Here is a 26,010-nt window from a genome sequence, read left to right as displayed (position 1 = left end):
ATTGTGTTAGATAATTGTGTTGGTTGCATAACCCCAGTTTTGTGTCTGGTTTTAAAGGGAATGCCTTTGGGGTTCAACCTTTATTATTCTCTTTACTGTTCAGTTAAGATAGATAATGTTTGGGCATGTGAATGAAGTACCCTTCTTTCTCTTCCTAAATTTTCTAAGACTTTTATCTCAAGTGCTTGTAGTTACTTTACTGACTGTTTGCCACATAGAGATTACTGTGTGGTATGATGTATTTCTATGTCTTAAATCATCTTTGCATCCCTTGAGTGTGCCAGGTGAGTTACTCTTTTGATATGTTGCTAGATACAGGTTTCCTGTTTATTTATAAGTTTCACATTGTCATGACTGAGATTTATATCTTTGTTTCTTTTTTGTGCTCCTTTGATATCAGAGATGTGGCTAGATGTAAAAAAATATATATTCTACGTCATATCTATCATTTCTGTCTCTTCAGTGCCTTACATAGCATAATAATTTGTTCCTTGAATGTTTGAAATAACATTCTGGTAAAGTTGTTTGGATTTACAGCCTTTTGAGAATAAAATCCTTTAATAATGATTTTTAAAATTTCTTTTTATGACTTGGGTCATATTTGAATGAATATGAGTTATTTCTGTTTTTTCCAGAAGAATCTCAGGTTTTGATGAGATTTTCAACTTTAATGTTATCAAACTGTGGTTATTTAAACTCTTATACATGCCTGCTGTACACTTCATTAAATTACCTTCATTATTTTATTTTTCTGTCATTTGTAATTTCGCTTATTTGTTTGTTATATCAGTGAGTTTTTTTTTATTTGTTTCATTTTTTTTTTCCAGGAATGAGTTTCTGAAATTAGTTATTTATGCTGCTATGTTAAATTTTAATCGTGTCTTTTAGGAAATATTTTTCTCTAACATCATTTTCTTGGGCTGAGTTTTGCTTTGCCCCCCCATAATTTCTAGTGTGAAATGCTGCTTTCATTTCTTTCTTTGTTTTTAAATAATATATCACTTCAAGATTATAACATTCGCTTTAATTTACCTTTGACTTCTATGAATTTTGACTGTCTTCTTTTTTTTTTGATATTTCAAAATAGTCTGTAATTAGTGTGATTTATTCAGTCATTAATTGCTTATTCCTCAACAAATATTTTTGGAGCTACTGCTGTTAGTCAGACACTATTCTGGGTTCTGGAGATACATCAGTGAATCAGTCAAAGATGCCTGTCCTCATGGCGCTTGCAGTCCTATAGAAATACAGGCTCTGAAACTAATACTAGGCAACTAGTCCTTGGTTTGTCACCACGTGTTACATGCCAGGCACTATTCTAAGAGCATGCACTAACTTAATCCTTTCAGTAACCTAATGAGGTGGATATTATCATTAGCCTCATTTTCCAGATGATGGAAACAAGTCGCTGTGAGTCTGAGCAGCTTGTCTCTTGTCACATTGCCAGTAAGTGGGAGAGCCAAGTTGGCTTCTTACAAACTATGCCAATAAGTATGCTATGATTTCTTATAGCCCCTGGACATGAGATTGTGCTTATTAGTGTTTAAGCTTGTGGTGCCATTTTATAATTTTATGTTGATGATAGAGATTTAAATATTTTATTGAGGTTATTTTCATGATGTGATAGATATTCATTTCTTTAGATAGTCTATGGTCAAGTGAAAATAGATTCTCAGGCAATACTGATTGGTATGTGTCTGTTCTTTCAGCATTCCTAATGATGTTTAAATTTGTTTTGTCTCCACTTGTTTCTTTGTCTACGTATTTTATTATAAATTGGTACTGGTATATTAAATCTCAGGTGATTATGGTTCTAGCCATATTCCTTCTATTTTAACAGGTTTTGTGTTATATGTTTTGATGTTCTGTTATTTGGTGGAGAAAAGTATTGCCTTTCTTTAATGATTATGTTAGAGAACAACTACAGCTGTTGTCACTATTTAAACTTTTTGTCATAAGTCTAATTTGTTTAATTTCAAGATTATTATCACTAATATATTCATTCATTTATTTTTTAACAATTCTCTATGATTTTTAGTGACTTTCTTATGAGCATTATAACTGTGTTCATCACCCTCTGAGAGACTCTGCCTTAAAGTGGGTGGCGTTGAGTCATTTAATTTGAATGTGAATTTTTGTGTGCCCTCTCGATTCTTCCCTTTATTTGTGCACGCATGTGTATGTGCATGTCTGACTCTGTGTGTGTGTGTGTGTGTGTGTGTGTGTGTGTGTGTTGTCATGTTTTCCTTATTTTTACCATGGTCAATTTGAAAGTAAACACAATGTTTTAAAAAGAGTGTTTTTGCGTATACATTTAATGAACACATAATTAAAGGTATGATTTCTAATTGTGGAAAAATAAATATTACTCCTTGCCCCTACAAACACACATACGTGATTTTGCAAGACAATTTATAATCTAAAAACTTTTTTTACCTTCTGTCTTTTCTTTCTGCTTTTATCGATTTAATTAATGCAGTGGACTCAGTTATTCTTGTAAAATGATTAATTTTTCCATTACTGTCCCCCTTGCTTATTATTTTATATGTTTGTTTTTATAACAGTCTTCAGCTGTGTTTCATATTTTGCCCTGTGTGTTAGTTGACTTCAATGCTGGCTCCCCTCAAGCAATGGCTTCTTTTTTCCTGAAACATTTTTGTTGCCACCCCTGTGTCCCTTAGTAACAATTCAAATGATCAAGAATTTGGCAGAGAAAATCTTATTTTCTCTTATATGCATTTATTAATAATATTTTCTAAAACGGATGGCAGAACACTAGTTCTGCAGGATGTCGATAGGTATCAGGTGAAAATGAAAGGTAGGATAAATAGAGTTAACAATACCTGGCTGTGAGACTTATCCAGGCCTTTCCTATGCCACTATGTCTTGAAGCTCTTCAAGAGGAGAATACGGTCAGGTTAGCCTCCTAACATCATTGATCATAGAATCCTATTTCTGATTATTATATGGCAAAATTATGTTAACTTGTGCTTTTCCTGTTTGGGAGGATACTTCTGTGTTTTGTTTCCTTTTTTTTTTTTTTTTTTTTTTTGACGTAGTCTGGCACTGTCACCCAGGCTGGAGTGCAGTGCAGTGGTGCTGTCTCGGCTCACTGCAATCTCCACCTCCCGGGTTCAAACGATTCTCCTGCCTCAGCCTCCTGAGCAGCTGGGATGACAGTTGCCCACCACCACGACCAGGTAATTTTTGTATTTTTAGTAGAGACAGAGTTTCACCATGTTGGCCAGACTAGTCTCAAATTCCTGACCTCATGATCCACCCGCCTTGGCCTCCCAAAGTGCTGGGATTACAGGCTTGAGCCACTACTCCTGGCCCTCCCCATTTTTTTTTTCTTAAATTTTTTTAATGGTGCCAAATATACCTAGGTCTTATACATGAAGTTCAGGTCTGGTTTATGCCAAGAATGTTTAATTTTGCTATGACTTAATTTATCTCAGTTTCCTTTATTCCACTTTCTTCTGTCAGGACATGTGTGGGTCCATGATTTGATCTGATTTGGTTTCCTTGATCTTCAGTCAGCTCCTTGCTGCCTCCACTGTGGGCTTTGTCCTGCTGGTGTGTGTTTAGTCAGCTTCCCATCCCCCTCAGCCTTCTAGTCATGTGCTTCTCCACTTGAATGCTTTCTTTTTTTATAGGCATCACTGCTTTTTTTTTTTAATTTGGGAACAGAAAACAGATATTTCTATTTTTTTTCTGACTGTTTTTCAATTGTTTGTTTACAAGATCTGCTTTTACCGAGTCTTTAGTGGTCCTCCCCCTTGTCCTCAGCAAGAAAAGAATGTTCGTGGATCTCCTGTGACTGTGGGGGCTTTTGGTCTGTGTGCAAGGTATACAAAAATAATCTCATTCCATGTTGGCACATTTCCTGTCTCAACTCACAAATATTGTTAGGTTTTTAAAACTTTGTTTGCTCTTTCTGATTTATTTTACATTGTTTCTAGAGCTTTGAATTAGAATGCATTCATGTACTTAAAAAACCAGCAAGTATTAAAGTTTATATTGAAAAATCTTCCTCTTTCTTTTGTCCTGTATCTGCCTAATTCTCACTCTCCTTTACAAATCAACTATCCTTAATTTCTGCGTATTTCTGGAATTCCTTTGTAGGTACATGAGCAAACACAAGTATACATTTTCTTTTTCCATCCCCTTCTAAGTTAAAAAGTTCCCGCCATGCTTCCTGTACATAACATGGTCAACAGATGAGCGTGCTTGGCTCAACCTGAACCAGTTCTGTGATTGACAGGCATTCAGCCCTGCAGGACAAAGGTGGGATGTTCCCTCTGCCTATCTGGATGAGACACTGCCACTGCTTCTTCTCTAGTTAGTACAGTGTGTCATAGTGTGGGTCTCTGGATGTGTGGCTTTCAGTTCTCCTGCTGGTCTGAGGCCCCATCCGTGAGGCGCCCTGTGTACTGCAGACGCACTCTTTTTTTCTGATTCTGTAGAGCCGTGGGACTCAAAGTGTGCTTCATGGGCAGAGAATGGACAGTATGCATTTAGAAACTTTGATGGCATTTTGACATTACCAAAAAGTGTAGGATTTAGAGGTTCTTTTCATCAAACAGAGGATAGACTCATTTGGATGTTGTCAAATTCGCGGTCACCAAGGAGTGGCCCCCGCTTGCTCTAGTCATGTGTAGCAGGACCACGTATCCATCGGCGACAGATGAGAGGGACCAGAATGGTCCTTCACCACAGAGAGCTTCAGGGCCCCTGATGCAGGGCCTTGGAGATGTGGTGTCTGAAGGGTGTAAAAGAGGAATGGATCAGGGCAGGAATAACCACCCTGGATGACTCTGACATACTTGTGGTTTAAGGGAAGATGTTTGCCTAATTTTGTGGCCAGTGAAGCCCCAGTAACCCAGAGCCAGTGAAAAGCAATAGTATCGATCAGAACCTTTTTTTGTCTTTGTGGACAGTATTGAGTTGTGGTTCAGAAGATGTGTCCAAAGGGCCACAATGCATAAGCCAAGACTATGCTGCTCTGTGAGGGCGTGGCAGTCTGCGGAGTGAGTTTTCAGTGCTGCTGTTATGCATACAGTGACAAAGGCAGGTGTCCTAGGTCACTTTCATTTTTCCCCGTGTTAATCCAGATGGTCTCGTTTTTTTTTCTTAATAGTTTTTGCCATCTAAGGTCCGACATTTATTGATGATAACTTCCTATCATGGTGTAATGTCTTATGGAAAATGGTATGCTACCTTCTCTTCAACAGGAAACTCCATTCATCTGAATAATCCATTTTTCATACTAAGTAAACTTCCAACTTCTCAAGTCACTTGATACCAAATGTGGAAAACCTTGGACATATTTGAACAAAATCTCCATGCAGGTGCCCGTCACACTCCATAGAGGCTGAAAGGCCATGTGGAAGAAAATACAGAAGATTAAATAGGACATTGAAGTAGGTTGGGGTGAAAACTAATACTTTTAGCATAAGAGAAAGATGCAAAATAATTGCAGGTGTTAGTTTATATTTACATCATAGATTTATGTAACAAAAAAGTGCTTTGATTATTGATGTCCAAAGTTGATGAATAATTTGGTGAGTAATAGAGAGGTGAAAATATCCATAGCTTGAGCATTAAGTTGGCTGTGGAGTGTAATTTGTACTGAGCCAATGTTAACAGCATTCAGAGTCTCTGCCAATAAAATCAAGTACTCTATTGAAATGCTCTAATTTATTATTTTACTTTCTTACTAGAAGTAATGCATTTTGTACTTCATAGTCTGATGAGAGGTGTTAAAAGTTAGAGGTGAAATTTATTTTTGAGGCATTTAAGAAGGGAAAAATTATGTAAGTGAGGGCCATGGAATAGGTCCCATTAATGAATGCGTAATTAGCAATTTGTTTGACATATCCCGTGTCCTGCCACGGTGGGAAGCAGTTGGTTGCAGCATATTTTGGGCTTCTTTTGAATGGTTTTTACAGGTTTTCTGGACACTTCAGATAAGAAACAATAAAAGAGCTATTTTTTTAATAAGTATAAAGAAAATACAGTGTTCTCTGTCACATGCTTGGAATTTGAGCCTGTGGTGTGAATACCTTAGAAGAGGTGCCATATATTGATTGCTTCAGCCATCTCAGTTTACTTATAAAATAAATGAAGTCAGCTCCTGGCTCCTTTAAGTCCCTAATGACCATTTCCATCCTTTACCACCTCTTTCCAAGCATTACCCTAGAATGACCTGGTGGAGCCAGCTTAATGACAACATGTGAACCAAAATGAATTCCTAATTCTTGCCCTTTGCAAAGAATTAAATTAAAATTTGAATTAAAAAATTTTAATTGTGCAACCGGCATATAGGAGATGTCCTCTGCCCTAGAGCAGAAGCTTCCCTCCTCTGAGGTAGAGCGAGAAAACATCAATATTAGAGTTAAACTGAGAAATTCTTTTCAGTGCATCTGGATTGGTGAACAGCTGAACTCCAGCTACAATGAAATATGAGAAAACAGATTATTAGTTCAAGTTATATATTTATGTTGTACCAAGCACCAGTTCCTGAGTACCTGCTGTGTGGAAGTCAGGGTGAAGGCCTGTGGGGTACCAGGATGAATGTGATACAGTTCCTCTACTCAGGAAGCAGTCCAGAAGGGGTCAAAGCCATGCTCACGCAAAATAAACCCAGCTAGAATGCATAGCAGAAGGTATCATTTGAGGGATTTTGATGTTCAGGAGAATTAGGACACACACAACGTCCAGCCAGAACACCGGTTCTTTCCTTCTTTATTTTTAAATTTCTGTTCCTTGGACACTTTTTTCTTTTGCTCATCAAATCATATGACTACAAAGAGCAATAGTGGGTCTGATACTCTGTATTCTGGAATGATCATTGGCATCTGCCACAGTTGTCAATAGCGTTCACTTTAATAAAATGTGAACATTGCAGAACTCCTAGGTATGCCTAGTGTAAAAATGTCAGCCTGCAAAGTTGGTAAAGTCCAGCCACCACATAGTGACTTTTAAGGGTGTTGTAAAATTCTTTCCATAAATAATGTTAAAGAAGAAGAAAAAAAAAAAGCTGAACTTCTCAAAATGTCAGGTTTCTTTATCAACCTTCCAACCAATCAGTCAGGGATGCCATTCCTTCCTGGGAGATGGTACCATAGGCTTACATTATATCATGTATGGAAACGTCTGGGGGAAAAACTCAGTTCCCATTAAAAAATATATCTTATATAGCCCTGAAAGGAAAACAGTGAACGCCCACACCACTCACAGCTGAGATTACGGGAGTGTCTCTCCCAGCAGCTTTCCCATATGAAGAAATAAAAATCCCAGTTCTTCTGCCCATTGTTTTATGGCCACATGGACTTGCACAGGAAATCAAGGAGGAATTGTAAAACACTGCATTCACAGAGCTCAGTTTCACTTTACCACACTTGCCACATACAGATGCATCAAATCAAATCAGAACAAGATGTGATCTTACTGAGAAAGAATCCTTATAATATCACATTACCTCCCCCTGGAAATTCCCCCGAGCATGCGTAAAATCCAGAAGACCTTAAGTAGAATATTGAAGAGAGCCTTTAAGGCTGAAAAGCAAGCTGCATTTACCTTTCTTGTATCATATTATATATACATATTACAATTATGTCAGCGATTAAAAGCATTGTCATGCTGCATTATGAACTGTTTTTATGTTTAGGATTAGATAATTCTTCCCCCATACCCCCTCAGATTCCTTTTATGTCCTAAGGGCAAATCCTTTCTCTTGGGTCAGGAATGTAATAAGGTAGGTTTTCCTCTCTCTGGGATATTGTGTCTGTCTCACTGTGTTTAAATTGATTCAGAAAGCTCTTCAGAGCAAAATACAGTATTTTCTTTGTATATGAGCCAGCGGTTGACTAACCCTTGGGGAATTCTCTGTGTTGAGCATTTTAAAGGTACAGGTTGGGTATGTTTGAACTGCTGATGTTCAGTGAAGACCACTGGGAAAGTGGATTGGCCGTGGCTCTGAGAGAGACCTTTTCTCTAATGTGGACTCGAGGATTAAAAAAATCCTTGTTCCAACAAATAATTTTTAAATGGTGAAATAATTTAGGAAAATTAGCCAGCTCACTTTAATAAGTAAGGATCAAGACTGAAATAAAGACGGAATTATAGTTTATATAAATGTATGAACATATAGTTTAAAGGCATTTAGCCACCAAAAATAAATTTTCTAAAAATAGCAATTTTCTCTCCATCCGCTGTATGAAGTGTTAACACGTCCCTCCTGAGAGTTGAACCACAGGCCCTGGGATCAAAACAGCAAATTTACCATTTCCACTGAAGGGGAATTTCACTTAGATTTGATATCTCCTTCCAGACCACCAGCTAACAGAGGTCGGACCCATTGCCAATCAAGGATAACTAATTTAACCCTTGTAATGTTGGTTATTGGTTTTGATAGTGCCCCATAGTCCAGGATTTGGAATATGTTCCAAGTATAATCAGAGTATCAGCAGTACACTGTGTGTGTTTGTGTCTGCATGCCTGCATGGATGCTTTGGTTTTCTCCCTCCCTCCCTTCTTGCCTTTCTTCTTTCTTTTCTTCCTCTCATTTATTTTAATGGGTACACAGCATCCCTTCTCTTCTGTGCATTTTCTGTAGCATTTAATTAAAAGGCATTTGGGAAATGTTCTCCTCTGTCGAACCCTTTGACTCTTTCTCACACATGAGCAAACTTTTTTGACCTTGAAGTTACCACTTTTTTCCTCAGCTACATCTGCGCAGTGGGTAGAAAGTTTAGCCCAGAATTCTGTTTACCTATGCCGTAAACTCATGGTGCACTATTAGGTAAGCTTCTGAACCCCTCTGAACATCAGGAAAACCCTCCTGTGGGAGATGAGTTGAGAGGAGGAGGCAACCAAGTAGAAAGACATCAGACAAGCAGGCCAGGCAGGAGAGTTGGCATGAGCCAAAGCCCAGTATGTGCAGCCTACACACCAGGTTCTTGCCAACAGATGAGAAAAGATAAACCAGGAAGGAGCATAATGCAAGCAGCCATGTCCCCACATCTACGACAGATGGATTCACATCCATCATGGGTGGCAAGGACCTTAATACCTACAGCCTGGGACCAGGGGACCCATCTTGACTTTTTGCTAAACAACCTATGCTCTTGATACTTGTATTGCAGTTGTGTTACCTGACAAATGAAATATACAGATATCATTTTGCATGTACTTTAGATAAAATAACTAACAGGACACTTTTACTTTAAATATCCAGGTGACAAAATTTGGCCAAACATTGAGTTTCAGTTAGCTTCAGTCTGGTTTATTTTGCAAGCGCATTCATTATTTATTCCCCAGAGAGTGCTGAAATTCATAAACTTTTAACCAGTTGCTCTGGTATAACCACACTAAATTAATATTCTGTTCATACACAATGTGGAGATCATTATGAAAGCCACGTATATGTCGCAGGCATGTGCCTGAAGTGTCAAATGAAAGATTTTAAAGACTTGAATGATTATGCAGTATACACCGGCCAAATATTCCCAAGAAAAATCTGCTTATAAAAATAGGTTTTATGGAATCAAAGTCCCAAATTAAAAACATATTTTGAGGAATAAATTAGCACTTCTTGACAAATGAAATTCTTTCTTTGGTGGGGAGGTAAAAGACAAAGCAAGAAAACAAAATTGCAGAAATGGCTCAAATTCAAGAAAAGTCACCCTCCCCCAGGAGTGATTTCACCATGTGAAGAATGGTGCTTAGCACAAGGCAGGCTTTCTTCCCAGTTCCCCTTTGGAAGGACCACAGAATTTTGCACACACACACCCTTATTTATTTATTTTAAACTGCCAAGTTTAAACCTGTGTTTCTAGGTAAAGTGCCTTCTTTATTTCTCCAATGAAAACTCTGTAGGACCAATCTTACTTCCCTTTCTTGACTCTTCAAACACGTTAGTCATGGTAGGGGGCAAAATTTCCATTCAATTAATGAGATTTCCACAAGCAGATTAAGGAGGAAATATGCCCTTTAGTTGTCTGTTCATTAACAGCACTGCATTGGGAAGAAATCTCTGTGCAAACTCTCCACAAAAACAATAGCTAGGGGCCCAAATTCCAGTGAGATAGAGTGTAGCTTAATCTTATCAAGGATAAGTTGTTTTTTTTTTTCCTGCTTCATCTGATGCTTTAATGAATTATTTCAAGAGAAACCTGCGATAAAGCATCAGATTATTTTTTTCTACAGCCAGTGGGACATAACATTGAGAGTTAGGGTTGCCATTTAAATGCCAGAACCCTTACCCCACAGTTAATGTCAACAATGTCATGGTGGGCAAAAACAAATTTTAAAATTATTTTCATTTATAACAAACAGGAACCAACTAAGATAACTCTGAATTATGTCATGACTAACTCAGAACCCCAGTCTAAAATTGTCATCTGAAAGGAGGCCCTCCTTGGTGGACCCTACAGGCATCTGTGATGCTGAGGTTTATCAGATTGTGGGGAATAGAGCAATCACAGGAAATTGCTTCCGTTTCCTGTGGCTTCTGATTCTCAAAGCACAGATCTAAGGCAGGCAGCTGATTGGGAGTATACTGAGGCCTGGGACCGCATTGGCTCCAAAGCTTGTTGTTTTCAATAACACATTTCTAATAACACATTCCTCCAGCAAGTATTTACTGAGTTCCTACTATAGGCTGGGCATTGTTCCAGGCACTTGGAACATATCATTGAACAAAACTGATAAAAATCCCTGACTGTGTGGAATTCACATTCTAGTGGGCGGAGCAGACGATAAATATTAAACAATGTCAGTCAGTAAATTATAGTGTGCTGGAAGTGATAAGGGCCACGGGAAAAAAGGGAGAGCAGCAGGGTAGGGCGTGGAGAGTTCAAGGGTGGGGAGGTTGGACAGTAAGTGGGGTCATCAGGACCAGGATCGAGTGGGGCGATGAGTCTCTGTAAGGAAGTGGCATTTGAAGAAGGACTGCAGGAGGTCAACTCATCCTGGCTCAGTGACCCCATCCTAGACGTGACCACATGTTTCCAGCTGTGGATCTCTACATTGCCAGCCTCTGGAGGGCATTTTCCTCTAAGGCCCTGGCTCTGTTCTGTCTCCCTTGTTCCAGGGGTGGTCAGGTGTGCCTCCAGGTCAGTGTGGTCCTCAGGTTTCCTCTCACTCCACCTTTTTTCTTGCAGGACAGTTTGTCCACATCCAGCTCACTTCTGGTGACCACTCATCTGCATTCTGAGGTGAGGTCACAGTCTCACTTTTCCAGCAAGCCTCCTTGATGAAAGGCTGTTGCACAGAACTGAATTTGGCTGGCAGCATGGGAGAAACAAAAGGTTCAAAACAACAAACAGCTTAAAACTCAAGTGCTATATTGATTTCTGTTTGCAACTCCTTAGCCCCTTATACAGCACAGGAATTTCAAATGAACCAGTTTTCCTGCGTAAGCCCACACTCCAGCATATTGCTAGACATTTTCTGTCTTTCCTGTTCGATCCCCCCAAATTTACTGGAGCTGGCAAGCTACCACTGGCAAAGAACTTAACACTTCCTTACCTTAATTTCTTCTGTTGCGGTCCTCCAAAGACACCCCACATGATGACGTGCCCTGTCCCCTGCCATTTTCTGTGTCCTTTGTTCTCTCCTCTAGTTTCTTTTTTTGTTTCCCTATCTCTTAAAACACTGGTCTCCTCATTGTTTTCAGTTTCTTCCTTTTTCATCCTCTGTACAATCTCCATTGGTCAGGGGTTTTCAAATTGGGCTTTGTGAAATCTTTAAAATACTGTGTAGGTGTTTTTTAGTTTACCAAAGATAACATGGGGTGAGGAAGGGGCCCACACTCCTCCATCAGCTGCAGTCTTTCTTAGATTCTCAAATCTTTATGTCCAGGATTGTCTTCTCTGTGGAATCTTTCTACCAGAGATGTCCTGGAGGCATCTCCACTGTGATATGTTCCACACAGAAGGGTAATTGTCACCAAATCTCTTGGCCCTCCAATGCTGTTACTGTCTCAGATCTTTCAAGCTGGAGACTTCGGTATCACCTATTACTCCTCTCTCTAAGTCATCACCCACAAATTATTCCATAGTGTCTTTCACATCTAGCCCCTTACCATTCATCCTCCTGGCTACTGCTCTCGTTCAAGGTCACAGCTCTCTTGGATGATTATAGCAACTCCTAGATGGGTTCATTGCCCAGTCTTTGCTTAGTGCCTCTGTGATGCTGCTAGAGTTACCTTTTATAAGCACAAATCTGATCATTGCCCTGCTTAAAACCTGCTCTTGGTTGCGTGGGATCTGGTTGCCTTAGGGCACTCAACACCCCTTATAATTTTTCCCCAGGCTGCCTCTGCAGCGCGCATCCTACAGCCACTCACCAGCATGTGCATGTGTACGCGTGCATACACACACATATGCACACACATGCACACACATTCCCCAACCCTATACTTGGCATCATTTTCCAACACATTGTGTTTTTTTTTCTTAACACTGGGCCTCTCTATCTCTCTTCTCTTCTTCCTCAATTCACTTTTTCCTGTGTCAGCCTCCCTTTCTTCCTTCTGAGTTCAGCTCAGTTACCCTGTTTATGAAACCTTCCCTTCTTCACTAGTTTATTAGTGCCTTTCCCATTGTTTCCCATTCACCTTATTGAGACTCAGACACAATGCCTATGTCTCATATATGCTTTACCCATGGCACACAAATGAATTAATCCCTATAGCTTAATATCTGGGCCTGTGCTCTTTCTCTAAACTCTATGCCTTCTACTAGTAAGCTAAAGAAAATTACAATGTAGGTATAGAACACGTAGTGGATATTCATATTGTGTGTATGGAGATTTTGCTTTTATATACTTAGATGTACTGTTAATAAGGGGTTGAGGTGTTAAGAGAGGTACTGCACACCAGGGTGACTTGTGAATAAGAGTTGATTGAAAAATGATAAGAGTTGATACTTCTACAGGTTGAAAAGCATGCCGAAGCAGAGGGGCTTGCTTTCCACCTTGGTTTGGTAGGACAAACCTGGAAAAGCCCTGGGCAATGGGCCTGCTAGTTTTCTATGATATGGGGAACATGAGGGAAGGAAAAGAATCATGCATTCTTCTGAGTAGCTTACTTTTAATTGCCAAGCAAATGCGTCTGTGCATTGAGGGCTAATTTTTAGACAGTATTCGTTTCTGCATTCCTGCAGACAGCCTTGGATAAGATCCAATGGACATGTCTTATTCTGTCTTGCCTTTTCAGTGTTTAGCACAGTAACTGCCATATCATAAATAAGCTTTGAGTGAATAGTGAATGAATGAGTCAGCTCAGCAGGGACTGTAGGCAGATTTCCAAATGGATAGTTTTGCCTACTTGCCTGCCTCCTTCCTTTCTTCCAGTAGTTCTTGAGAGGTGCCTGTGCTTCTGTGATCAGCAGTCACCATCCGTCTCTACACATACAGACACACACACACACACACACACACACACTTAATCTATTTTTAACTGCCAATGGAAAGTTATTCTAGCACTTACCATGTAAGACCCTACCTTAGCAATGTGACGAGCAGAAGGCCTTCAGGGAGAGCCATGACCGTGGATGTAGTTCGGACTGTGGCTGGTACCAGAAACACTTCTCTGCCTCCCATCTTCAAAGGATTCCACTAAAACAAATTGTCAATTTTTCTCTCAATATTAAAAATACTTTCTCCAAATCCACTTGAAATCCAAATGCATTTTATTGTATCTGTGACTATTTTAACCTATATTTTAGTGATCAAAATTATATCAGAATTTCTAAACTTGAATGCCAGTTCAAGAGCTAATTGTTCTCATGTTCTGAATCAGACTTCGGTGATGTGGAGGAAATATGGTTGCTTTCGTAGGGCATTGAGGACAGAGACCGCCCATTCAAAGTTGGATCTCATTTTTCATTTACATTTTTTATTGTTCTTAACTTTTGAATTTTCTCAGAATCACGCTGCATGTTCAGATCCTTTACTAGAGTAATACCTATATGCGTGGGCTTCATGTGGATTGCTGAAATCATACAAATTAGGAAGTAAAGGCTAACATTTTATGTACTTCTAGATAATGGTACTCCTAGTAGCTTGATTTTTCCAACAGGAAAGTTTGTGTCTACCTTTGTAATCAGGGAGACTAAAAATTAAATCTTCTCTGTTCTTCTTAGGGATAGTCATCTTTGTGTGTGTCTGTGTGTGTGTGTGTGTGTGTAAGCAAGCATTAAGCGCCCTAAAATTACCTATTCGTCCTACCTTTCAAAGTTTTAATAGCAAAATAAGCATTATGTTTTCTTTTTATTTGGAGACAGGGTCTTGCTCTGTCACCCAGGCTGGAGTGCAGTGGCACAATCTCAGCTCACTACAACCTCTCAGGTAGCTGGGACTACAGGCATGTGCTAATTTTTATTTTTATTTTTTGGTAGAAATGAGGTCATACTATATTGTGCAGGCTGGTGTTGAACTCCAGGGCTCAAGCAAACCTCCCGCCTCAGCCTCTCAAAGTATTGGGATTACAGGTGTGAGCCACTCCACCCAGCCCAAAATAAGCATTATTTTGACAACAGGTTGAATAATAAAATTGCTGTTAGCATAGAGAGAAACTATCCATTAACTCTCTTTTCTGAATCTGGCAGAAAACCATGCCCATAGGTGAGGGAATTTTCATGCTCTGGGATACAGTCTGGCTTCTGAAATCCTTAACTTGGAGATAAATGCAATTGCAATGGATGGTAATGCTTTCTCCATATGCTAGATTTGTAGGAATGATCCATACATATGAGTGACGAATTCATTTGATCCTTCGGAGAGGTTGCATTTATAGCCCCTTTCTTAGCTCCTCTGGCCTTTCTATTTTCCTCATCTAGGAGCCAGTTGTGGAACAGGAAATTGGGATTTAACTGCACCTCCTTTGGGGCTAGAGCTCAAATCAGAAACCTTGGCTCTTACCATGTTTGCTGGATTTGTTCACTGCAGAGATGAAATAGAAGGTGCCTCTTTGGAGAATGGTTTTCCAAATAATTTCGTTCCGTGATTACACAGTTAAAATAATTTTGCCTATCTGTGTTTAATAGTCTTTTTTTAAAATTATCTCTAGAATAGATACTACTGAATCCTTACTTGCTTAACTCTTTGTATCTTTCTTTTTGGTAATTAAGCCCCTAATCAATTTGCTTAAAAGAAATTTACTAGTTTTGTTGTCATTTGGCTGAAACAAAGTTGATATTTAAAAGGATATGGTAAAACATTAAATCTGCCCAGTAACTTGTAGAAACGACGTGCACAGGGTCTTAGAATGGCTTGCAGACGTCACTTTACATCTCCACGTAAAATCGCAATGGGACTTAAATACAGGTCACTCCAGGAAGGAAACTCTGAGAAGCTCTTTAACAAAATGCACCTTATTAGATGGTAAGAGAAGCCTCTTAAGCGAGAACAGTTACATTTTCGTTTTAGTAAAATAACTTAGAATTCAGAAAACAAAATTTTAAGAGAAGGAGAACTTTTATGGTTTCTAGAAGGAATTAGGGGCCTGTCTTAGTCTGTTCTGTTGCAAAAACAAAATATCTTAACACTGGGTAATTTATAACTAATAGAACTTGATTTCTCACTTTCTGGAAGCTGGGAAATCTAAGGTCAAGACATCAGCAGATTCAGTGTCTGGTGAGGGCTCATTCTGTGCCTAGTAGCTGGAGCCTCTGGCTGTGTCCTCACACAGAAAGGGAGAGGGCTCCCTCCAGCCCCTTCGTAAGGTCACTAATCCCATTCATGAGGGCTCCGCCCTCCTGACTCAATCACCTCCTTAAGGCCCCACCTCCTTTTTTTTTTTTTTCTTTTTTTTGAGATGGAGTTTCACCCTTGTTGCCCAGGCTGGAGTGCAATGGTGTGATCTCGGCTCACTGCAACCTCCACCTCCCGGGTTCAAGTGATTCTCCTGCCTCAGCCTCCCGAGTAGCTGGGATTACAGGCACCTGCCACAATGCCCGGCTAATTTTTTGTATTTTTAGTAGAAACAGGATTTCACCATGTTGGCCAGGCTGGTCTCAAACTCCTGACCTCAGGTGATCCATCTGCCTCGGCCTCCTAAAGTGCTGGGATTACAGGCATGAGCCACCGTGCCTGGCCAAGGCCCCACCTCTTAATACACCTATACTAGTGATTAAGTTTCAACGTATGGATTTCAGAGGGGGACACATTCAGACCATAGCAGGGCCCTTAAGGCACTTTCAAGAATGAGGATGCTTCATTTTGACCTAAATAATATAAATAACATCAATCAATATTATGAATATTTACTTCTTAGAAACTCTTCTCAAAAACTCACATTTCCTTCCGTTTTTAGGTCACCTAAATAGTAAGTCAGTCCTGTGATTCTATTTATATGAGTTTGAGCCTGCGACATGTGCATTCCTTAGGGTAGGGTGGAGAGTCAGCTAGATAAATTGTATCACAAATTTTACATTTATATCTAATTATTATATAACCCAAGGTAACAGCAAACCTGAAAATATAGAGATTCTGAATTAACAGTGGGTCCATTTTTCATGCATCTTTAGTAAATTTTAGAGTATATCATGGATTAGAAACTATCTGCTTTTTCAAATCGTGCACTGTTTTGCATACTTGAACTGATGTTAGTGTATGATGTTTTTTGGTTTTGTTGTTAACAACTCTGCACAAAGTTCAGGTTTCTCCATCTTTCCACTCATCTGTACAACTTGGACGATGAGGAGAGGGGAATACAGAGAAGTTGTCATTTATGTGAGGTTCCCAGGTTGTTAACTGAGGCCAATATGAAACCCACCGGGAAATAGTGTATCATAAAAATATGTTCCACAGCGGGGTGTAGTGGCTCATGCCTGTAATCCCAGTACTTTGAGGCTGAGGCAGGTAGATCTCAAGGTCAGGAGCTGGAGACCAGCCTGGCCAATATGGTGAAACCCTGTCTCTACTAAAAATGCAAAAATTAGCTGGGCATGGTGGCGCATGCCTGTAGTTCCAGTTGCTCTGGAGGCTGAGGCAGGAGAATTGCTTGAACCCGGGAGGTGGAGGATGCAGTGAGCAGAGATCGTGCCACTGCACTCCAGCCTGGGCAACAGAGCAAGACTCTGTCTCACTCTGTCTCAAAAAAATAAAATATGTTCCACTTTGACTCAGCCCATCTGTGTGTGTGTGTGTGTCTGTGTGTGTGTCTGTGTGTGTGTCTGTGTATGTTGTAGCAGAAGTTGTGATTAAGACGCAGTCTTGTGCTTCGGTGGAAAAACACTTGCCGGGCCTTACCGCAGTCAGTCTGAAGGAGAGGTGTAGCTTGGGGGAAGTCAGATTCCATTCTACCTGGCTGTTCCTTCAACCTTCTTCCTATTCTCCCACAATTTCCTGGTACCAGACTTCATCACCAAGTATACTTTTGTGAGTTTCTCTTTGGAGGTGTGGGGTCGGGGGGCGGGTAATATCTTATTGAGATATAATTTATCTACCATGTAATTCATCCATTTAAAATACACAGCAATTCGTATGTTTTGATACATTCTCAAAGCTGTGCAACCAATACCACAATGAATTTTAGAACATTTCCCTTACCCTACAAAGAAACCCCATACCCTTTTGCTGTCATCCCCAATTTATCCATTCACCCACATTTTTTATATATAGATTTACCTATTCTGGATACTCATATAAATGGAATCATGTAGTATTTATCTCTTTTTTTGACTGCTTTCATTTAGCATGCTGTCAAAGTTCAACCACGTTGTAACATGTATATGTATTTCATTCCTTTTTATAGACTTTTGTTTTTAAATGTGAAATGATAGTGTTCTGCTGCAGTGAAATCTAGTCCAGCTTTCCTTGGGGGTTCTGTGGAGGTGATGGGGTCGGGTGGGGACCACATCCAAATCCAACATTATAAAGCTCTTTGTTAATATAAAACATTTACCTTGTAAAAGAACTTTGCCTTTCTTACACATAAGATAAAACAATTTTGTTACACATTTGTACCTAAAAGCAGGATTCAAATAACAGCCAGGAAGAAGTCCATTTATTTATTCATTTTTAACCAAAAAGCATATTTTTTATCTCATCCTAATTCTTAATATTCACAAATCAGAAATAAGAAATTGCCTTATTTTTATAAAGAGAATGCTGGTTTGTACCCAAAGTCTTGAGCCCTCTTGGTATTTTCTGGTATAATTTTATAGTTATGTCAGAAACTGAAAGATGCCTTGATATTTTTATTAACCAGTTTGAATTGAAACAGGCATTTTGTGAAGTCTCAGGGAGATCCCTCCCACAGCAGGCTGTTTCAGGTTTTTAAATAATCTGTTAGGAAGGAAGATTGATGGGTGCCACCAAAACAATTTAAATTATTTTATTTATCTAAAATTAAAGTGCATATTGAGATATAAGGCCTATTTCAGTCCTGATAGTCTGTGATTCATGTTTTTTTCTGTGTCTGCCTAGTGAATCCTTTAGGAATCCAATTACAAGGTATCCCCAATATAATCCACATCATGACAGTTGTGAAACTTTCAAAAATGTTATATTTATCAAGTAATACACAAAACTGGAAGGTATAGACCTTATTTCAGGCAGAAAGGTTTGAGAGATTCTTGTGGAAAGTTTTCTTTTAGGCAAAGCATTTCAGTCTTTCTCGCAAATCAGTTTTAATGTAAATTATATTTAATAGATTCTAAATTATTTTCCCATTTTTTTTTCTTTTCAGAAATATTTCTGGACTACTACCTAAAGAGTAATAGGCTTATAGCATAAAGTCAAGAAACACTGAAAATTGAGCTTACTTGAAATTGTTTACTTCTTTATATCCCATCTTATGTCAAAGTAGAAGGCTGTCTTAACATCTTTTCCCAGCAAATCCCATAGAAGTTTCAAATTATTGAATCCTGTTCAGTGTATTAATTAACTCAAGCCGCATTTATGAGCTAACCTGGTAGAGTAACATAAAAAGATTTTGAAACTATCAAACATTTCCAGTTTGACGTTCTGAGAAGAGAGTGTTTAAGTTTTATTTTCTGCCTTTTAAAAATACAATCACCACAACAAATGGTGGCCTCTTAATGGTTCAAGAGAGAGAAATGTAGCAAAGGCATGAATTGGAAATACAACTGGGGGTGGAGCAAGTGTGCCCAGCCTTCCACCAGTGACTCACCAGTGAACTCAGTGAACTGCCAGCCGGAAAGGCTGTTCCGTTTTCTTAGATGTTTATATATGGAACACACTGCTTTCTAAGCCCTTATTCTATTTTCTATGAAGGCCATAACACCACCTGTGTGTGCACATGGGTATTTGTGTATATGTGAGAGAGATCATATATATTTGAAAACTGTGACCATATATTTTGCTTTTACATGTAGCTTGTGCTGTGATGAACTTGGCAACGTACTTTGTAGAAACCCTTTTAAATTGGTAAAGCAGTTCTGTGGAATTTGAGAAACATTAGATACTGACAGAAAGACTGGCATGAAACATACATGCACAGGGGAGCTGTCTGGAAATTGGTGAAGGTTGAGCCTGAAGCTTTGCATTTCCCCCCTCCACTGTTTTTAGCGGTGCTTAAAGGTAATATTTTTGTTACAACCGTGGAATTCACCTTCTTGATGTTAAGAAACTGGCTGATGTAAAGAGTGGACAGACTTTTGAGGCAGCCAGGTGTATATCTATGGATTAGTGATTCCCTCGGGCAGGGTTTGAATGGGGATGTGCAGATCTTGCACACACACATTTGAGCCATGTGGTAGCATTCTGAAGAAGTCACTTAGAAGGGAGGACACTTATCGATCCAGAGAACTGTGTTTCTGAGTGGGAATTGGTGGAGAGGAGACTGAAGGAAAGCAGAAGTGTACTTCCCAGCCTCATGAGCTGCGTGAATGGTGGCTTTATTTGGAGAGCTGCGAGCCATGGACTGCATGCATGCTTTCATCTGGAGGGTTAGGAGCAGACCGAGGGAAAACTGCCTGCTCTGAGCTAATAGTGAAATAACAAAGTGAGAAGAAAGGACCCTGATTAGCTCAGTGAAGTCTATTGTGGCATCTATTTTGCTGCTAGTGAAAGAAAAGCTTCACTTTCCCGTTTCTTCCTGTAGCTCTCCAAGCCTCCTTGGTGGACATCCAGGGCTCGGCTTCCCAAAGAAACTCCCTTAAAAGAAAGAAGCACCTGCTGCCTCCTTGATTGCTAAACCGGCTTGTGATTTCTCCCACCATTCTGTGGGCTCCCAGAGCCCCAAAGGAGTGGAAGAAACAGTGGAAGAAATACTGTCTTGGCTCATTTTGCTCCCATTCAATGACAGTTAAAAAAACATCACTTTGTTGGTTTGCTATGGGCTCGTGAGGTGTTCACTTCCTCAGTCACCAGTTCCCTAAGGCTAATGCTTGCAGCCCCGATTGGAAAACTGAAGACACGGACCCACTGGGAAGCTCAGTGTCGGGACTTGGCTTTTCTGGGGAAATTGCCTGGTCCTCATGTCCTGGCCCTGTTTATTCAGACAGGGAGAGTTCAGAGTGGCCGTGCCGGGAGAGTTGGCATGCCACATTGTAATTTACACCATCTATCTCTTTCTGACTCTCGAGCCTCTGGCAAATTGCATGTCTATGTGTTGGATTAGTTTGGAATTTAATCATGCATTATTTTCCCTCCAATTAAATTATTTATATATTTGATTAACATTTTCACTGCTGGGAAGTCAAATTTTCAATGAAACCACAAATAAACTGGTGCCCATTGAATTTCAGGCCAGCTTCATACAGGGTCAGTTCATCTACTGAATGTTAAGAATTCATTGACTATCACTTTTCTTATCTACCTTGGATTTTGGTGAGAAAAAGAATGTGTTTTTTTACTTAGTCCTAGGGATATGATACAAACAGTGAAGTTTGGCCTAATGTATAGCCCTCCCTTCCTTGGGGTACCTTTTATAGTGCAGGATCCTGATTTTCAGTCCTTCCTACTGCCTTTTCTGTTCTCTGGCACTAGAACATACCTCCTTCTAATTTTGCATTCTCAGGCTTGAGGGCTCACCTGTCAGATATTAGTATGAGAAGGAAACAGAGCTCATCCAGTTTGGGGGTTAGCAGTCAGTGGCCCATAGGCCGAATCCTGCTGCTTGTTTCTGTGCAGTCTGTGAGCTAAGAATGGTTTTTATACTCTTTAAAAGTTGAAAAAAAGGTCAAATAATATTTCATGACACATGAAAGTTTTCCACATCCATAAATGAACAGATAACCCATTCATTTAAATGTTGTCTGTGGCTGATTACAGCGCTGTAAAGTCTAAAATATTTACTATCTAGCTTTTACAGAAAATGTTTGCCAACACCTGATCTAATTCATTACTCTAATTTTACAGATGAGAAAAGTAAGGTCCAAATAGGTGAACTGGTCTGTCAAAGGTACACAACTCATCAGAAATTGGTCTGGAATGCATCCTCCACTGCCCTCCAGCGCTCTGCCTACCGTGATATAGGCCCTCAGATGAACACTCGCTGCAGAGGGCAATATTTTTTTTTTTTTTTTTTGAGACAAGGTCTTGCCCTTCCAGGCTGGAGTGCATGCAGTAGTGTAGTCCTGGCTCACTACCACCTTAACCTGGACTCAAGTGACCCTCCTGCCTCAGCCTCCCAAGTGGCTGAGACTACAAGCCCATGCCACCACACCCTGATTTTTTTTTTTTAAAAGATGGGGTCTCTCTATGTTGCCCAGGCTGGTCTTGGAGCTCTTGGCCTCAAGTGATCCTCCTGACTCAGCCTCCCAAAATATTGGGATTACAGGTGTAAGCCACCATGCCTGGCCCAATGCAGCTTTTTAAAGGAAAGTAAATATTTAGAACACATGCACATGTGAAATCTGTGAGTTCTTAGAATTTTAATTTTCACTTGAAATCTAGTGCTAGGAAATATGTTAAGCTTAAAATACATTTGAACTACTTAAATAGGCAGCAAGATGCCTCCCTTTTTCCTTAAAGCAATTGATTACATCCTCTGTGCAGCATTTAGGTAGTAAAGAAGAGGAAGATTGACTTGGTTCCCCACCCTCCTAGGTGTAGAATTTCATTTAAAGAAAAATAACTGTGGTCTCAATGCAAGTTTGAACTTAAGAGCAGTTCCAGAAAATTGCAAAAACATATTAGTTGGGGCTCAGGTCTAAGGGAGTGGAAAGGGAACATTCCCAAGATGCTAACCTTACTGAAAATGAGGTTGCTTTAAGGGCCCAGCATAAGTTCCCCTCACCCCTCCCCACATGGGGAAAACACCAGGGTGTTCATGCTTGCTGACTGGCGTGGGATTTCCCACCACTCAAATTTCCACACATTGTCTCAGTAGCAAAGGTAGAAGCTGGGCGCAGTGTAAATACGAAATGATTGGGATTTTTCCAGGCACTGCCCTCCTCCGCTGGTTGCCAGTTCTCCCTTCTCTGCTCAGTGCTGGAGTCCCTCAAGACCATTGTAGGCAGAGTCTATACCTTCCCAGTCACTTTGGATTATTAAAGTGTCCAATTTAAACCTCCAATGTCAGGTCCAATCCAGAGCCTTCCCTTCCCTGTCAGCAGCGAGGCACAGGCCTCAAGGGAACTGGCAGGCTGTTTGCCCTCCCTTTGCCACCTCATCTAAAGGAGCCAGGGCCTGGGAGTGCCTCCAGGAGACGCCTTCCCTTTCTTTCTAGGGTCCAGCTCCTCCAGTGTGTTGGATGAGACAGGAAAGGAAGAGATGAGAGTCTCTTTGCTGGCCACTGTTGGCACCTCCCTCTTAGCCACCCCTGCTTCCTTGAGTAGCACCAGGTTTCCCTGATGCCCTCCTCCTCAGGGGCAGACATGCAAGCCTGGCTTTTCCCTGGGGTGTATGTGAGTTTTTACGCAGGGGTATTTCCCACATCCTCACTGCTGGAGACATTACTGAGCACACAGCATTTTAGGTGAGCCCTGGCAAGCTAGCCCAAGCTTACCTACCTCACGGATGTCCACTTGACCCACAGAAAACTCATGCTTCTCGCCATGCCAAGCAGTGGCAATCTCTCCTTGACCAGTTCTCTGCTGCCATGTGTGGCCCTCACCCTGTTCCTCAAAGGCGCTAGGCTCTTTTCTTCTGCAGGTACGTCTGTGTCATCGGTCTGCTGTAGTGTCCCATTCTCCCACCCCATCCTTCCCTGCACACCTGGTATGTCTACTCATCCTTCAGGTCCTGCTCTAAATGCTGCTTCATTGGAGAAGCGGACCCTGATTCCTGATGCTGCACACTGACTTAGGATCCCATTACATGTTTTTATAAAACCCTGTTATTTCCCTACATAATGCCCATCACAACCATAATTGTATAGTAATTCAAGCCATGACTGGTTTCCCTCTGATAGACTTAATTCCTTGGGGGCAAGAATCGTTTCTGTCATGTTCCCCAGCACAGTGCCTGGCGTGAGTGGCACCCAGCACATCCTCATAAAAGCACGAGAGAGAACAGGGAACTAATGAGACATGGATCCAGCCTTAAGCAGTTGGCTCAGCACAAATTGTAATTCAGTTTCCCAATTTTAACTTTTCCTTTCTCCCTCCTGTGTTCCTTCCTTATTCTTCCCATTCCTTCTCTCTCCCTCACTCTCTGCTTGCCTTCCTTGCTTCCTTCCTCCCTCCCTCCCTTCCTTTTTTGCTTCCCTTTCATGTGCATTAATCCAAGGATCCAAGCTTTATTTCCAATGACTTGGAAAACTGAACCAAGAGCAACTGTTATGGAGTGATTTTGTATGATCACTTATTTTTCTCCCGTTTGAGAATCCATAGAACTCCTCTGTAAGATGTGAGCTTGGTTTCCAACGCTGGGCTTCAGCACACATTTGGGAAAGCCCTGGTCTTGTGTATGGGCTACAAAGATGTACTAGAAGCAGACATGTGCGGATTGAACATTGTCCCCTGTCCAGAACATCTGTTCTCTTCCTATACCTGTGTGCATCATCATAACTTTTAAGAAACACTGACATGGAGCCTGGTTGGCTTTTCATAGGAAACCCACATCTGTTTGCCGTGGGGTTGCTCCCCTACCACTGCCGTTTCTGTGTCGTTTGGGAGCTTCTGATGGGACGCTGGCTGTCTCCTCGTGTGCTGCATTGTACCACTGACTCTCTGCTGTTCATCAGATTTTTCTGGGAGCTGCTCCAAGGAGAGGAGATAGAGAACAACAATTTCTTTTCTCTGTCCTCACCCAGTTTTAAACTCCAGAAACAGCACAGAAAACTTTATTTTTTGTAAAACTTTTTTTTTCCCTAAAGCGGTAGGCCATCTAGTGGAGTAACTGGGAAAGGCCCACTCTGAGGGCAGAACTTCACCTTCAGACCCACAGCAACCACCGCTTTAGGAGCCCTGGACTCAGCAGGAAAGTAATGAGAGGTTGTGTCACTACCACGCGAGGCATGGAGCCAAAGGGAGCTTTCTCTTATTGAACGAAGTTTTTTGGTGATGTATTTCTATGTATACTTGAGAAAGTGTTCCCACAAGGCTTAAATTAAGGCAAATAAAATGCAGAATCACCAGAAAATAAAGACCAACAGCATCAACCTAGAATACAAATGTCTTCAGTAGTCTATAGGTGGACATTGAAATAGTATGCTCAGGCTGTTGAAATTGACCTTAATGTGATTCAAATTAAGAAGCTTCTCTTCCTTTCATGCTGCAATAGGTTTCTAATGGTTCCCAATTAGAATTAATCCAAGAAATTAAATGATTCTAAAACCTTGAATTGGTAAGTAATTCAAGGAACTTCATCTTTATATTAAAAACCGTATTAATAGAATTTTAGAAGTAGAAAGGCCCTTAGCAACTAGGGAATCCAGTCATTTATTTTCTACAAGAAGAAAACCAAGGCACTGAAAGAGTAACTCATTTGTTGATGACCACACAGTCCTCTTCCTCAGTATAATTCTTTTCTCCGCAGTTCTTACTCAGGAAGCAGTCTGACTAACCCTGAGCTAAAGTTTCGTTTGCAAGTGCTTTTGCTATTTTTGTTCCGGAATTGTGCGTTTCTGTGTGCTCTCCCTTTTTGAAGCCTGAGCCACGGTGCTAACCCATGGCCTAGCGCGTGAGAGCTGGAGAACACCTCTGCAGTTGTTTAGCCTCGATCGCCAGCCTTGGCAAGGAAAAATGACAGAGGTTCAGAAAAGTCAACAGGGGCTCACCTCATTTCATAACTAGCTGGTCCCAAACCTGGAATAGAACCCTACTCTTCAGATGGCCAATGTACTGTGGTATATTTCCTGGGATGTCAGGCTCCATCCCGGTCTTGCCACTCCCGCTGGTTAGGAAGCGTGCATACACAGTTAGCAAAAGCAAATTTACTTGAGAAGTGTACTAACTAGAATTTTTATAACCTGTAATATGGTAATTCTTAACCACAATTCTTGTGGTCTTTAGGATTTTTAAGATTGGGGCATTTTCTGCATTTTCTTCTGTTTCCTTCAGAAATGATGAAATATGGTAATTCTTAACCACAATTCTTGTGGTCTTTAGGATTTTTAAGATTGGGGCATTTTCTGCATTTTCTTCTGTTGCCTTCAGAAATGATGAATACATTTCCATTTGATTTGTCTCTCTTTTTCCAAACCCCAGCATATAAATAACGACCATATTCATGGAGAGAAGAAGGAGTTTGTGTGCCGGTGGCTGGACTGCTCAAGAGAGCAGAAACCCTTCAAAGCCCAGTATATGTTGGTAGTGCATATGAGAAGACACACGGGCGAGAAGCCTCACAAATGCACTGTGAGTACAAAAGTGGGCGGCAGGCACATGTGGGTCCTTCCCCATATTCATAAGAGCTGTGCAAACTGATGACGCTAGCTCAGGGGAAGCGTGGTTGGGTGGCAAGAGAAGAGGACTAGAATATTGTCTGGTGATAAATGCTTGGTTGTTTCAGTGACTGAGTTGGACAGCACAGCTCTGCAGAGTGGCAAGGGGGCAGTGGTGGCTGGCAATGGGAATGAACACAGGGCCACCCTGCTGGCCACAGCCCAACAGCTTATGGTACTATGGGGCTCAGAAGGCAAAG

General features: G+C 40.6%; 1 protein-coding gene across 4 annotated transcripts in view; it reads left to right on the top strand.

The window, feature by feature from the left end:
* GLI3 (GLI family zinc finger 3) overlaps window positions 1-26,010 on the top strand; it is a 278,558-nt gene that overhangs the window by 234,842 nt on the left and 17,706 nt on the right. For all 4 annotated transcript variants that reach the window (XR_002520954.2, XM_021935856.2, XM_009203061.4 and 1 more), the window contains one exon: window positions 25,575-25,724. Coding sequence is in view for 3 of the 4 variants with exons in the window: in XM_021935856.2 (XP_021791548.2) it covers window positions 25,575-25,724 (150 nt within the window). In the remaining variant the exon portion in view is untranslated. The remainder of the gene's footprint in view (window positions 1-25,574; window positions 25,725-26,010) is intronic.

Source organism: Papio anubis, chromosome 4 (genome assembly GCF_008728515.1).
Source record: "Papio anubis isolate 15944 chromosome 4, Panubis1.0, whole genome shotgun sequence".
In the NCBI taxonomy this organism is placed as follows: Eukaryota; Metazoa; Chordata; class Mammalia; order Primates; family Cercopithecidae; genus Papio; species Papio anubis.
This window is presented reverse-complemented; position numbering and strand designations above follow the sequence as displayed.